At 43.3% G+C, this 16,027-nt stretch overlaps 1 protein-coding gene across 22 annotated transcripts in view; it reads left to right on the top strand.

The window, feature by feature from the left end:
* Positions 1-731: 731 nt before the first annotated feature.
* LOC130205452 (protein unc-13 homolog B-like) overlaps positions 732-16,027 on the top strand; it is a 71,546-nt gene continuing 56,250 nt past the window's right edge. For 15 of the 22 annotated variants that reach the window (XM_056432827.1, XM_056432832.1, XM_056432835.1 and 12 more), the window contains exons 1-2: positions 733-989; positions 7,142-7,171. In XM_056432827.1, the coding sequence (XP_056288802.1) occupies positions 968-989; positions 7,142-7,171 (52 nt within the window). In that variant the 5' untranslated portion in view covers positions 733-967. Of the gene's footprint in view, positions 990-7,141; positions 7,172-16,027 lie in introns of all 22 variants that reach the window. The other 7 variants (XR_008833919.1, XM_056432842.1, XM_056432841.1 and 4 more) reach the window with 3 other exon arrangements.

Genomic DNA, 16,027 nt, shown 5'->3' on the forward strand with positions numbered 1-16,027 from the left:
TTAGTGACTCACTAATTACACAGGGTAGCGCTGTTGGTTTGGTCTTGACTGCTGCGGTTGTTCCCGTTTACACAATGTAGCTTATCGTTGTTGTGTGGGATCTTTTGTTTCATATCATGGATGTGTATAAGGAACCTTTACATGGGGCACTTAGAGTGTTAGTGTATGACTTCTTTTTATATTTTTGGTGATTCATTATTGAGTGAGCTGCTTTTATTTTGTAAATCTCTTTGTCATGGAGGGATTGATAATCCTGACCTGACTTGACACACACACACATTTAGTTTTTACATACTGCAGCAACTGTAACGTGATGCATGCACTTACAGTAATGCTGGATAGAAAATACATAAACAGAAATAAAACTTATTTAGAGAATAATTAAAGAAATAAAAGAGAATTGTGAAACTAAGAAATCAGCGATCGTACATGTGGTGCAGATAAGTCAAAGGTTGTACATTGTTTTATTCATAGCTATTCACAATCACATGAAGATACATTTAGGAGAAGAAAAGAAAAAAAAGCATAAAAACAAAGTTACAGGAGTTACAACGTGACCTGATTGGTCAGATTTCTGGTGTTTTTAAACGGCTCCGCCCTCCAGCGCGATACTCCATTCTGATTGGATATCCACGGAGGCCCAGTGACAGGTGCCTCGACCCCGCCTCCCCCCTCCAGTCCGTGCCCTCAGGTTGTTCCGTCAGTCGCTAAACCTGTGATGAGAGTTTTAATAATGGCGTGGCCGTGGCGGGGGGCTGCCGCTCTCTGCCCGAGTTCAGCACCGGGAAACCACCTGTGAACAGCCTTCCGGAGCCGTCCGGCGTTTCGCAAAGTGACTTTTTTTCCGCTGGCACCGAACGCGGGCGGAGTAAATCTCTGTTAAGAGTGGTCCGCGAGAAACTGCGTGAAACTGCGTGAAACTGCGTGAAACTGCTGGACCTGTGGCTGGAAGAACGAGCGCGTTGCCATGTCGTTACTGTGTGTCCGAGGTGAGTCCGACGTTACCTCCTTTTATGTCATTTATTTTATTCAGGTCAAAAAGCGAGACGAAGTGTTGGAAACGTAAAAGTTCCACGCGGAGTTTGTTTAATTAAATCTGTGAATGTCAGTAAAATCTCGCAGAGCAGGTTTTCTGACACAAGCCCCCTTTATGGATAAGAAAAGTGAATCGCAACCTTCATTTGTCCTGTCGGGATTTAACTTTAAAAACATGTTTTTATTAACCTCCACTGTTCATGAGGAGAATAAAAAGCATGAGCTGTTTTCCCTGACTAGGAGATGTTGGCTCTATTTGATCCAGGCTTTCCATCGACTGCCATACCAGCTGTTAAAAGAACCACCACTGATCCCCTGGTGTATTGACATTGACACATCACAACAACAACAACAACAACAACAACAACACAAAGAAGCCATGATCATATTGTATTATCAGTGTCGGATGATGAGTTTAATATGAGAGGTATGGATAAAGAGACAAACCATTTAATGTATTGATTACAAAAAACTAAACCCCCCCCCCCCCCCCATGTAGTGCTTTACATCCAGCTATATTTATTTTGCTGTGAGTTGCCTATAGCTTTTGGAGATATTGCCAGCAGACATGCCTGCCTTATCTCCAATATAATATATAGAATGTGCTTGTGGTGCTCAAAGTGCCACAAATATACATTTAACAAAAAAATATATCAACAGCAATGTCTCTTTCCTAAAATCAAGACCATCCTTGTAGTGAGTGGTTTCACTTGGGGAATATTTTCACTCCACAGTAGTTGCTAGTGGAACTGTCCCTTTTTAAGAAAAAGCACCCACAATAGAAGTACGTTTTTGATGCATATGTGTGCCGTGACTGACAAAGATTTACTATTCCATTAGAGAGAAAACATTGCAAAATAATCTAATATTTTTTTGTCTGTGGCCAAATAATTATAATAACAAGTGCAAAGTCTCCCTTACACGGACACGTTTATGGGTAATAACAAGACTAAACCAAATGAGGCCGGGGCGGGTTAACACTAAAGAGAAGCCTGAGCATCCTTCACCACAGCAAAGCGCGTTATGCAACACCCTGTTCAGTGCCAAGTACAGAGCAGGAGATCAAACCAGACAGGGAGCACTGTACCTACCTACACTCTTTTTTGGGGGGGTTAGAGGGAGCGGGGGGGGGTTGTTGAAGCATTGGGTGAAGACCACTGGAGCACTTTTAACAGCGCAGACCTTCATAGTCACACTCGGTGGCTTTCTCTACCACGTTTGGTGATGGGTCCATAAGTGATCCTTTCATCATCCCTCTGTTTGTAGACGTTCTTCTGAGTCCCCCCCTCCCCCCTTCCTCCCGAAACAGCTGCGCTTTGAGGCTGATGTCTCCGCGGCTCTGGGCTCAACTCCGTGACAGGACTTGGGATAGAGTCAGCCATCCTAGCTGTCCCAATGGGTTATAAAACACAATAAATATAATAATGTTCGAATACAAAAAATAAAGAACATAAAACATGAATAGATGTCCGAAGAGTGGACTATTTGGTGTCCGGACCCCGAGATGTCATCGAGCATCAGAGACGAAAAGCTAGTGTTCAGAGAACGATGCTCGGGTTTGCGATTGTGTTTTTGTGTCTGTATCTCTCTAGTTTCAATTGACACAACATTTAGTGTGAAGCCAGCCTCCATAAATCCTGTTTACAAATTTAAATAAATTTAAATTTCCCTTTTTTCCCTGTGAAAGGGTTTTTTCTAATTTGTGTGAGTTTTTCCTGATCCGATGTGAGGTCCTGGGACAGGGATGTCGTATGTGGACAGACTGTAAAGCCCTTTGAGGCAAATTTGTAATTTGTGAAATTGGGCTATATAAAATAACAAACCTGCAAACTCCACGTGAATCGTGTAGATCCGAAGAGTTTGGGGGGGGGGGGTCAACTAACCGGCCAGCGTTTATGAGATTGGAGTGAAACACGGAGAACATGCGATGTGGTGCTCTTCTCAATAAAACATATTTGGTGGGACGTGTCGCGTCTTGGCCAATCAGTGTTAAGATGTCTACAGCGTTTGGGGGTTTAGGTTAGCTTGAATGTCAGCCCGCTACATCTACTGCTGTCATGTAGCACGGTGTATCGATACTAACAAGGTATCAGTACGTTAAAAAACGATATGATTTTGCATATTTTTAGCACCGATACTTTATTAAGAGAGCGCGCGATCATGTTTTATATTTTATTACTACTGTAGATAAATATACCAGTATCGTATTTATGGTATTGTGTTGAATTCTGTTATCATGATATTTATGGCAGGTATGTATAGAAGTTATAATTTTAGGATCGTGACAACCAGGTAGAGGAAGAAACAGACTCACGGAACAGACTCATGGAATAGACTCATGGAATAGACTCATGGAACAGAATCACAGAACAGACTCATGGAACAGAATCAAAGCTCAGCAGAGCACACAAGTCAAAAAAGTTGGTTCATGAATGACGCGTTAACCATATTATATATAATGACAATGTAAAGTTGTTATTACTATTATTAGGGCCCGATCACTATTATTCAGAGGACCTTGTTTCTTAAAACGTTTGTTATTATTATTTAGATTTGCGGTCAGAACAATCAAAAGACCGTAGTTCTAAAAGTTTTTAAGAAAAAAAAATCACCTGCACCAACAGAAAATCAGTCGCCTTTTCTTTCAAAGAAAAACAAACCTGTTTCTATGAAAACATTTTCAACAACACGCCTCAAAAGACATCTTTGCTCAATACACCAGGCCGGGAAGAGAGGAAAAGGCTCCTCGTAGGGAAAAGGTCCCGACGGAGGCAAGTCAACTCAGCTCGGACCCACTTGCTTCAGAGAGTTCGGCCCAATCGCTCCGACAATCAAGCGTCATTGTGCCAAGTGGTCCCTCGGGAGAACGCGCTTCGGTCCGTTTAATTGATCACGGTTGTGACAAACGCAGGCTAGTGCAGAAGTTATGCATCCCAGAGATAAAGGGGGTTGCGTGATTAGCCGATGACGTCACTCATCCCCTGATTGCACAGCTTTACAATGTTTCTTATTTATTGGTAAAGGAGATGCCTCATCTCAATGGCGATGTATTTGCACAACAGATTAGTGGATCAGGTCAGGGGCTGACCGGACGTAGTGACTCACATGGACCCCCTGTGACGCAGCAGGGTTAGAGCTGTACAGACTCAGACACGTGGCCTGGGCCCTGGAGAGGGTTGGACCCGGAATACAGGTTCAGAGCTCGCAGCGGCCATCGGACGGCGGCCTTTGTGGTCACGGTTTGGTCTCGGTCTTGGTCTTAATAAGGCCCCTTGCAAGTTTTTGAGAAAGGCGCTTGTGGATTGAGGCAGATGTCGGTATTTTGGTGTCGTGATCTGCCCAAAGTGATGCGACTCGGTGGTAGAGCGGGGTCTTCCTTCAATAACAGGATCGGTGGTTCGAACCCCGGCTCCGCTGGTCCATGTCGATGTTCCCAGTGGGCACAACACTTAACCCTGATTTCCCCCCAGCAGGCTGTTCCTATGGTGTATGAATGCTAGATAGTCCTGATGTGCAGGTGGCATCTTCCATGGTAGCTCCTGCTATCAGTGTGTGAATGATGTCATGTGGTGTTAAAGCGCTTTGAGTGGTCGGAAGACGAGAAAAGAGATTTTCAAGTCCAGGCCAGCACTCTCATTCCCCTTGTACCCCCCCCCCCCCCCCGCCTCCCTTGTAATGCTACGTTGCAAACAACAAGTCTGCGTTGAAGTTGGCGGGAGGAGCGCTTGTTGACGTGTCAGCTGTTAGAAGCCGTCGGGCTAACCGCTAACGTCTAACGGCGGTTGCTTTGAGTAACATTACGATGCGTTCAAGCTCTGTTTAGTACAACTTAGTAAGGGGCAAAGATACATTTTTACATCTTCATGGCGTGGGCAAAATTCAGTTTTTGGCGGGAGAAACTTGAGTGAATACAGCTGTTTTCTAGGAGTTGTTCGCTATCGACCGGCTCGCATGTTCAGGTGTCACAATTCTCTCAGTCCCGTTTGGTATGAGTGAACTTTCATTGTTCCTGAGGTTTTATTGCCGGTTGTCCACACACACACACACACACAATGGACGGAGCTCGTTCTCATGGACCGCCGCGCCTTTTTTTGTGTGTGCGCCAATTCTTGTGTTGACAAACGAAACGAGCAAGCTAGTTTCACTCCAACGGTGACGTAGCGGTTCTTTGTCCCGGTCACACACTCCAGTTATTGGAAAGCGGTTAACACAGCTGCGGCAACGCTGTTTGGCCGAAGCCTGTTGACTCTGTTGAGGAGATATCGCAAGAAAATAATGTGATGGGAGGAGGATGAGAACCGAAGGGCCCTCTGCAGAACTAGAAAGGACTGAGCTGCAGGCGGAGAGGGGTGGCGTGTAGCGAGCGGCCCGAGTCGTGGAATTATGAGAGAACGAGGCAGAGCGCTTAGAGATTGTGGGAGTAATCCCCTGGCCATCTGTTGCTCCCTCTCTCTCTCCCTCCCTCCCTGCCTCTTCCACTGATCAGATCCAAGCAGGAAGCTGCCTGCGACAGTAGCAGATCCACGGTGTCACTTCCTGTTCCCGTACTGTCCTGCCGCTGCTCACCCTCCAGCTGACGAAGTCCCTTTATTTTGAAACAGTCCCACTTTTGGGTTTTTTTTCTTTCTTCTTAAGGACTTAAAAAAACGTTTTTTTAATTATGTACAATGCATTTAAATATGTTAAAATGAAAAATATACATGTCAGTCAGGTATATTTAAAGAGTCAGAGACGGTTAACTCACAAGGTGTAAATATAATATTTTTATAATGATTATTTCCTAGTTAGTTCTTTCATATGCTCTTGTGAAATGTTAACTCAAACAATCAAAGGAGACATTTTTTTGTGAACCATACAATAATAACAGGATGATGGGAAAAGAACAAAGGGAAGAAAAAGCAGGAGGTTGACAGGGTAAACGTGCAACTCGCCCTGCCAAATAGTGAGCTAAATGACCTCTAAAGCCATGGAGCCAAGCATCAGTTTCCACTACAATGGGGGCCCCATGCTTTATGGCCCTTCACTTTGTGAAGGTCTCCGTGGAAAGCCAAAGAAAATATCACACTGCTGGTTTCTCTCCACATTTCCACTGCTCCCTTTCCGCTTCACAGCACCAGACAGGAAATGCTTTGGAAGAAGTGACGAGTTCCGCATTTTTTTCCTTCCCTCTTGACCACTGCCCCCGCCCTTCGCGCCCCCCAGAAAAGGTGACACTGTGATTTTTTTTTTTGTGGCTAAAATAATAAAAATCGGGAAATCGAATAAATAGTCCGGCCTCCTACGTCGTTGTTTTCATGCACGCAGAGCGAGAGAGCGAGACATGAAAATATGAAAGCTTCATTTGTGCCTGCATCATCCCGCCCTGCCCATCTGCCACCGCGGGGGCTCCGGAGCTTTATGAGTTTATATGTCTGAACACATATCCCCGCCACAGCAATCAAAATTAATCCCCTGCAAAGCGCTCTGCAATCACATAAAGTTTATTCTATGTATCAAAGGGCTAAAAGATGATTTTAAAATAACCATTCTTGTTTTCCCACTTAAATATGTTTTATTGAGGTTTTACGTCATTGCAGCTTTGGCCAGACATTCCTACTTTGTATGTATGTATTATTCAAGTGGTTTGATGCCTTAAAACCCATCTGCCCTGGCCCACTTTTGCCAGTGTATTCTGTGACACAGCTGGACACAGGCTTATGCTTCTTTATTTATATTTATTTATTTAACGATCCGAAGTGTACTGTGTTCCGCTCAGCGTCACGTAACAGCTCTCAAATGTGACAACCCACTTGCTCTGATTCATTAAACAATTCCACCCCCCTGACTATTCCCTCCGTGAGCTTGAGCAGAAGTTTTGGCATATGGGGAATAAGTGAAGTTCTGGATGTATTTTATTCATTTTTGGGGCTGTCGAAGCGTTTCGAGTGGCTCCGCTTTGTCAGGCCTCGATAACACGACATCTTGTCCGCTGTTCATGACTCGCGGCCAGAAGTGTTTTCCTTTTCCATCCGCTGCACTCAAAACATCACGTGCATGCGGAAAGAATCACGTTTCAGTGGGAACGTTGTTTTTTTGCCTCATCGTTGTTTTTGTTTTTGTGTTGCAGTGAAAAAAGCCAAGCTCCATGGACCACCAGGTGAGCGCTACTGTTTTACTGCTCTATGCTTTATGAATGTTTACTGTGTTGGTCTGACATCCCTTTATTGAGCTTTGGAAGCTGTAACGTTCAGCTCCTGTTCAGGAGCCACAGTCTCAATACGTGGCGTGCGTGGTTCATCCGTTAAACGTTCTGTCAAGTCACCGAAAACTCTGGGTTGATTTTGCGTGATGTAATCCCAGTGTCCTTCTACTGGCCGGCCCTGCACAGGTGAGCTTAGATGGATGGCCGCTAAATCCAAATCCCCACGCTCTCCACCTTCAGCAAATCCCTCATAGTGTTCAGCCTCGCGCCTCCCTCTAAGCCCCGTGACGGGGAGACGCCACCGCTGTGACTTTTCCATCTCTTTTGCAGTCCCTGGCTGACCCCTTCTCCCCCCTCTCCCTCCCTCCCTCCCTCCCTCCCTTCTCTAATTGGCCAAGTTAATTACCCGGCAGGTGTCTGCATTTGTTCCTCGTGGGACTTTTCCTCGTCCCTCCTCCCCCACCAACGGGACAGCGTAATGATTTTTATGAAAACATGTTTAGGTCCCTTTACAAGCGTCACAAGCAGCCCCGTTGCACTGAGATATGCGTTTGTTTAATTTTTTTAAGAGATTGTCAGCCTAGGCTGGCCTGTCTCTGTCTCTGCCCTCCCTCCCTCTGGGTCACACCACATACCTGTCCCAGAGCAAACATTAGGGCAATTCAGTTAAGCTTGTTATCTCCCTTGGGTGAAATGTATATCAGTCACTTTTTTTTGTTTGTTGTCAAAGCAAAGAAGGATTTGTCAAGTACACTCTGGCATGACATTTAGAAACATGTCTACTGTCATCGTGCAAATATGTACATGTTGCTGTGTGTGTCAAAGGAGCACTGTGCGCATGAGCAGCCGGTCTGGGGCTTGCCTTTTAACATTTATTAGGGGGCCATTTCTTCAGAATGCAGCTCCTGTATATCATAATATACTGCACTTGTCAGCTTATGACGGAACAGACTTATTTAGATAGTGTGTCCTCTTTCATCCCACTGATCAACTTAATGGGTGGGCAATACTAAAATACCTTGTATACAGTATAACTTAGATACTGTCATGTTATATATATATATATATACAGGACTGTCTCAGAAAATTAGAATATTGTGATGAAGTTCTTTATTTTCTGTAATGCAATTCAAAAAACAAAAATGTCATGCATTCTGGATTCATTACAAATCAACTGAAATATTGCAAGCCTTTTATTCTGATTTATTGCTGATTATGGCTTACAGCTTAAGAAAACTCAAATATCCTATCTCTAAATATTAGAATATCATGAAAAAGTATACTAGTAGGGTATTAAACAAATCACTTGAATTGTCTAATTAACTCGAAACACTTGCAAGGGTTTCCTGAGCCTTGACAAACACTCAGCTGTTATAAATCTTTTTTTTTACTTGGTCTGAGGAAATATTAAAATTTTATGAGATAGGATTTTAGAGTTTTCTTAAGCTGTAAGCCATAATCAGCAATATTAAAAGAATAAAAGGCTTGCAATATTTCAGTTGATTTGTAATGAATCCAGAATCCATGACATTTTTGTTTTTTTAATTGCATTACAGAAAATAAAGAACTTTATCACAATATTCTAATTTTCTGAGACAGTCCTGTATATATATATATAATATATATACATACATATATACAGGACTGTCTCAGAAAATTAGAATATTGTGATGAAGTTCTTTATTTTCTGTAATGCAATTAAAAAAACAAAAATGTCATGCATTCTGGATTCATTACAAATCAACTGAAATATTGCAAGCCTTTTATTCTGATTTATTGCTGATTATGGCTTACAGCTTAAGAAAACTCAAATATCCTATCTCTAAATATTAGAATATCATGAAAAAGTATACTAGTAGGGTATTAAACAAATCACTTGAATTGTCTAATTAACTCGAAACACCTGCAAGTGTTTCCTGAGCCTTGACAAACACTCAGCTGTTATAAATCTTTTTTAACTTGGTCTGAGGAAATATTAAAATTTTATGAGATAGGATTTTAGAGTTTTCTTAAGCTGTAAGCCATAATCAGCAATATTAAAAGAATAAAAGGCTTGCAATATTTCAGTTGATTTGTAATGAATCCAGAATGCATGACATTTTTGTTTTTTTAATTGCATTACAGAAAATAAAGAACTTTATCACAATATTCTAATTTTCTGAGACAGTCCTGTATATATGTATGTATATATGTGTGTGTCTATATATATATATATATATATATGTATATAGAAACACACATATATACATACATATATATATATAAATACATATGTGTGCGTGTGTGTCTATACAGGACTGTCTCAGAAAATTAGAATATTGTGTTAAAGTTCTTTATTTTCTGTAATGCAATTAAAAAAACAAAAATGTCATGCATTCTGGATTCATTACAAATCAACTGAAATAATGCAAGCCTTTTATTCTTTTAATATTTAATAATTTTTTAATTGCATTACAGAAAATAAAGAACTTTATCACAATATTCTAATTTTCTGAGACAGTCCTGTATATAATGTTCTATCGGCCAAATGAATGATTCCAACAAAATCGTCATTAAATACTGACGTACTTTGGTTATTGTTTGGTCTGTTGTAACACCATTACCCACATAGGTCATCAAATGGGTTATTCTCCATGAAACTTTACATTATTTTACTATATGCACCCATGTCGTATGTATTCGTAATAAGAATATTGTGATGTTAGGGCCCTAGTGGCAGGCACCTTTCAAGAAAAGTGTCACCAAGAAACACCAACGTAAAACAAACTAAAGACAATATTTGATGAGGATATTGAAATTACATTACATTACATGTCATTTACATGAAATACAGCCTGAATATGACTTCAATTTCATACAATGAAAGCATCATTGATTTGGTCACAGCTAGGCTCTTCTTTCAGTAATACGTCATGCTGCGTCAGGGCTGCATGTTCCCGCTGCCTCGGGTTCAGGTCAGAGGAAGGCATTACTGAACTTAACGTGGGTCCCATACGACTCCTCCGCGCTAAGCAGGACTCGATCCGCGAAAGAGGAGAGGCGGGATTTATTAGAAGAGGCCTCTGCGTTTACACAGGGTGTGTTTGCCCTGGGCTTCTCACAACACCTTCGCTTGCACAGCTTTTAGGCCTTATGCTGAGCCCTCTTCATCACAAAGTAGTCTCTGGAGAACACTGTTTGTGCAGAAGAGAAGGTGCCCTTGGATGGACTTTCCCCCGATTGACATGAAAAAGCAGGGGTGAATTTGTGTGTCAGTAAATCCAAATGTATGCCTGCACGCATTTTATGTCGGTCAAAATTTAGATTCAATTCAGTTTATTTTGTATAGCCCAACATTTACAAATTTGCCTCTACAAATTGAGCTTTACAATCTGTACACATACGACATCCCTGTCCCAGAACCTCACATCGGATCAGGAAAAACTCCCCAAAAAACTGAAAAAAAAGTGAGTGGTTTTCTTCACTGTCTGACCGAGGCCAATGGAGTCCAACAATGAGATAGATGCAGCACTCAGTGTCAGGATGGCTGTTGTAGCCAGAGAGAGAGAGATAGGACAATGGCAACAACGTTCCACAGAAGATTAAAAGTGTTCCTGAAAAAAGGTCAAACACACTCACTAAACAGTACGAACCAACACTGAGGGTTTAAATACACAGGGAAGGTGCAGGTGATTGGACTTAGGGGAACGAGACACAGGTGGACACAATGAGGGCGGGGCTAGCAATCACACAGATTGCTAGCCCTTTAACCTTTTGTGGGGAGTGGGGTTCAACAATGGAAGAAAAAAACAAACCAGAAAGTCCTCCGCTGGGTTCATGCTCTTGTGTCACATGCGATAAAGATGAGCGGACCGCATGTGAAATGTCAGCCTTCCAGCCTCCTGCATTTCTTTGACTAATTTATTGGAGAAAAAAATGGATGGAGATGCTCAACCGAGGGCTCAGGGGCCAGTGGGCGGTTCGCAAAAAAACATAAATGGTTCAAGACACACACACACACAAACACACACACGTCATGCCGTCACGTTGCACATTATTCCGATAATCATGTTTATTATTGGCCTGTTATCAGTCAATATTGGATTACTATGGATATATCCGCATACAAAAAGGAATTGGGCCCCGAATTAAGTATGATTGTCCAACATTGCCGTGACGGCTTTGTCTAATATTTACGTTGTAGCGTAGGATCTCATTTACCCAGTATTTTAAGTTGACTAACTCAACAATAAGGGCCCAGCTGGCTAGCCCGTTCCTTCACTGCAAAAAACACGCAGGACACAAAGCAAAACACAAAAAACACAACCCGGAATACAGTTCATTCAGTGTCTTTCAAGTTTTATATAGTTCTTCGGGTCAAAAGAAACAAACACTGTCCTTTAACGGAAAACCCGACTCAAAAGGAGTCTGCAGATAACTGAAATATTTCTCTTATCACGTTAATTAAAGAACATATCATTTCCAAAATCACAATGAAATAAGTGTGAGGGGCAGTGGGATGTGTGCAATGGCAGGAGGGTGGAAATGTCCTGTAGAGTCCAGTTCAGAAGATGGGGAAGGTGTGTGTGTGTATGTGTGTGTGAGTGAGAGAGTGTTTGTGTGTGTGTGGGATTGTTGGTAGAAACAGAGCGGTCGGGCCTGGATAGGAGGGTGTACAGGACTTATCTGTAGGGCATTTCTGTCGGGAAGGAGATTCTCGGGCATCCGAGCAGGATCTGGTCTGGAGGGGCTCCTGACAGCCTGCTACTTGGATCATCTGCTTCTCACACTTATTTCATTGTGGTTTTGGAAATGATATGTTATTTAATTAACGTGATAAGAGAAATATTTCCGTTATCTGCAGACTCCTTTTGAGTCGGGTTTTCCGTTAAAGGACAGTGTTCGTTTCTTTTGACCCGAAGAACTATATAAAACTTGAAAGACACTGAATGAACTGTATTCCGTGTTGTGTTTTTTGTGTTTTGCTTTGTGTCCTGCGTGTTTTTTGCAGTGAAGGAACGGGCTAGCCAGCTGGGCCCTTATTGTTGAGTTAGTAAACTTAAAATACTGGGTAAATGAGATCCTATGCTACAACGTTCCCATTTAATGTCAGTCGGGTTATCCTAACCCGGATTATAACTGAGTCCTTTGAATATAACTTAAGCGGTAATGTTCAAAACACCGATGTCCTATATAGAAGCTCATTAATATCTCACTGGGAAGAAGTTCGGGAAGAATGAAATGAAATGAAATTAAATTCAGTTTATTTGTATAGCCCATTTTCACAAATTACAAATTTGTCTCGGAGTGCTTTACAATCTGTACACATAGACATCCCTGCCCCAAAACCTCACATCGGATCAGGAAAAACTCCCAAACAACCCTTCACGGTGAATAAAGGGAAGAAACCTTCAGGAGAGCAACAGAGGAGGATCCCTCTCCAGGATGGACAGAACAATAGATGTAATGTGTACAGAAGGAATCATTACACACACATTAAAACACAGTAACAACACAAATGAATATGACAGAGTGTATGAATTGTTGGTAGTAGGCATATTCCATGATCCAGACCTCGATGATCCATCAGGCAGATAGGATCTATGACGTCTCATCGGGTCCGATGACCCTATGAGACGTGAAGTCAAAAGGACTCCGGGGAGGAAGCAGAGTTCGTATTGTGCAATAGAGAGATACAAATTCATCCACAAGGAGGGAGAAAAGAGGAGATAGGTGCTCAGTGTATCCTAAACGTCCCCCAGCAGCCTATAAGCCTATAGCAGCATATCAAGGGGCTGGACCAGGTGAACCTGATTCAGCCCTAACTATAAGCTCTGTCAAAGAGGAAAGTCTTCAGTCTACTCTTACATGAGGTGACTGTGTCTGCCTCCCGGACTGAAGGTGGAAGCTGGTTCCATAAAAGAGGAGCTTGATAACTGAAGGCTCTGGCCTTAAGAACACAGACACCAGTCAGCATCAGTCAGCATCATGTCCGCCAGGAGGATCGTGTGTGTGTGTGTGTGTGTGTGTCTGTCCGCGGCTAACGGCGCACTCTGAAGCAGCAAACCGCCTCATAGTTTGGCCGGCTGTCGCTGGCTGCTTGCTCGAGGACTTCCGGTGGGTTGCGGTGACTCTCACTTCCTCAAAACACCTTTTCATTGGCGGTTCTATAATGCCATTGAATGCCTGCTGAGTCCCCACTCACCGCTCCTAATCAGCGGGGATGACACAGCTGAGTCGCTGGCTGCTTGCTCGAGGACCTCCGGTGGGTTGCGGTGACTCTCACTTCCTCAAAACACCTTTTCATTGGCGGTTCTATAGTGCCATTGAATGCCTGCTGAGTCCCCACTCACCGCTCTTAATCAGCAGGGATGACACAGCTAAGTGCAATACGCCCCCCCCCTCCCCTCCCCTCCCCTCCATGCCATCCACAGAGACACAGTTGGGGGAAACAGTAGAGATGCACTTCCGGCACTGATATCGCTTTATTACCGACCAACAGCTGGATTGGCTATCGGGTGCCATTATTCGTTTTTATTTTTCTGACAGAAGCGTTCATCGCGTATGACGTGTTTGAGGACCCTCTGGGAAAAATGGACGTCATAGGATTATGACGGCTTTTACAGCTTCTGGCTGCGATAAACGCAGTCGTTTTTGGCGATCGTTTAAAAAACAAACGTGCTTTTTTTCCATCTCGCCGGCGGGTTCTGTTGGTTCAGAGGGTTAATGTGACGTTTTCTTTCTGGACAAATCCAGTATGTCAGGCTTTTACTGTGCAGGCATATACTTTTTTTTTTTTTTTCACCCCCCGCGGGCAGTTATTGCTGCTTTCTCCTCAGCAGGGCAGATTGTATCAGCCGCATTGTGGGCAGCACCTGCTGTAAAGGACCCACAGCCGCTAAGTGGCTCTTATCTAATCCATACATCCTCTTCCCTTATCTCATCTCCTCTAATCATGGGAGCCGGCCCAAATGTGGCACAAGGCATGGACTATCTAATCAGGGAAAAGGCTTAAGCATCCCCCAGGCTCCTGTGTAATGATGCCTGTGTTTTGTCCCAATACCCCCCCCCCACACACACACTAATAAGGTCTGGCTTCTATCACTCGCGGTGCGTGTAGGAGGGGCACCGGACAATGCTCTCTGGCCACGTCACGTGGCGTGGGTAATTTAATCTTTATTTCTGCTGCGTGTCAGCTGAGTGTCATAAGAATCCACCTGTATCTGTTGTTTACTGTGTCATTGTGTCACGGGTTGCGTTTACTTATCCGGCTGCTGTGTGCAGAGTAAATGTTTCAATACGTTGTCGGGGGTAACCCGGGGAAAGAAACAATCTTTGTTTAGTGTGTGTGGTCAGGTGATCGATCAAAGGAACAGCTGATGCCTTGGGTTTTATTTCCCATAGACCATCTGTGTGTGTGTGTGTGTGTGTTGTGTGTGTTTTGCTTTTTGAAGCCAAAATGATAATTTGATTGATTTATTATGAACTATTTGGATCGTAAAGCCTAAATATCCGATCGCTCCAGCTTTTCAGTGAGATTTTTCGCTTTTGTGACGGTAAACTGAATGTTTATAAAAAGAAATTGTTTGTTTCTGATACAACAAGCAATGGGGAGACCTCACTTTGAGAAATTGTCAAATATGGCAAACGTATGGACCCAACAATTGAAAGAGAAACAAATTTGCATGATAATTAAAATAATCACAAGCTGCAGCCCTTATGATTGGACTCATTGATATTTTGGAAGTGCAAATCTAAAAAATGCACTCATGAAAGATAAGTTGTGTGTTGTAGGGCTGGCCATCACGGCGATATATAACATCATATACATACAGGAACATAGATGGGAATGGAATTACATATTACTTCCTGTCCCATGTTTCAGTCTGTTCCATACAGGGTGACACCAGCTGGTCTCGTTAGACTTCCGGGTTCATGGGATTTCCTCAGTTGTCCCGCCTCAATGGAGGAGAGCGTTTTTGCCTCATTGTGTCCTCTCAGCAGGTGGGCGAGGTTACAGTTTTTGGGGTTTTCCTCTGTGAGATTTGAAGGCCGGCTCCGTTTGGGCTCACCCTGCGCTTACCTGTGAGCAGGTGGTATGTTCCAGTTATTTGAGGCTCACTGGAGTGAGGTAGTTGGCAGCCTTGAGTGCTTTCTTTTCTTCCGCGTTCTTTCGATTCAGTTTCATGAAACTCCCGGGTGTAGTTTCAGTCGACTTCTTAATACAGGACATTCGCAAATCAGTGAGTCGCACGACGTTGTGATGAAGTATTTAATTCAGTTGAACCGCTAACAACAGACATCCCTCTATATTCAGTTTGACATTTGAAATCATGAAAGTTCCATAAAATGTGATTTGATCCTTATGACCTATCCCAGTCTGCCCTCCAACCCATAATCAAGATCAGCATTTCAATCTAAGCCGCTTCCTACAGCTGCATGCTTTCGTGCGCCAGCCAGGTAGGGAGTACTTATGCTCGAATGGGGGGGGACAGTTCGCAGGCAGGACCACCGACTGGTTATCTTGCAGAGCGAAACGGAGCACATCGGCAGACACGTGTCGACACTCCCTTTACCCCAAAGGAAATGAAATAGTGGTGGCTGTGTCACTGGCCGTCTAAATCCCTCCCCCCTGCCCCCTCCCCTCATCCTTCCACCGTAACCCCGCCCAGGGCTGACAGCTGGCACGGACGATTTGTTTGCGGCGCCGCTGAACGGCCGAGAGAAGGCTGATGGAGATGACCGGGCGGGGAAGTTGTATGGACAGTGCCAGTTTAATTAAAGGAGAAAAAAAGAATTACAAAAAAGCTCCTTGTTTACTACTCTGTTTGT

The sequence above is a fragment of the Pseudoliparis swirei genome, chromosome 15 (assembly GCF_029220125.1).
Source record: "Pseudoliparis swirei isolate HS2019 ecotype Mariana Trench chromosome 15, NWPU_hadal_v1, whole genome shotgun sequence".
In the NCBI taxonomy this organism is placed as follows: domain Eukaryota; kingdom Metazoa; phylum Chordata; class Actinopteri; order Perciformes; family Liparidae; genus Pseudoliparis; species Pseudoliparis swirei.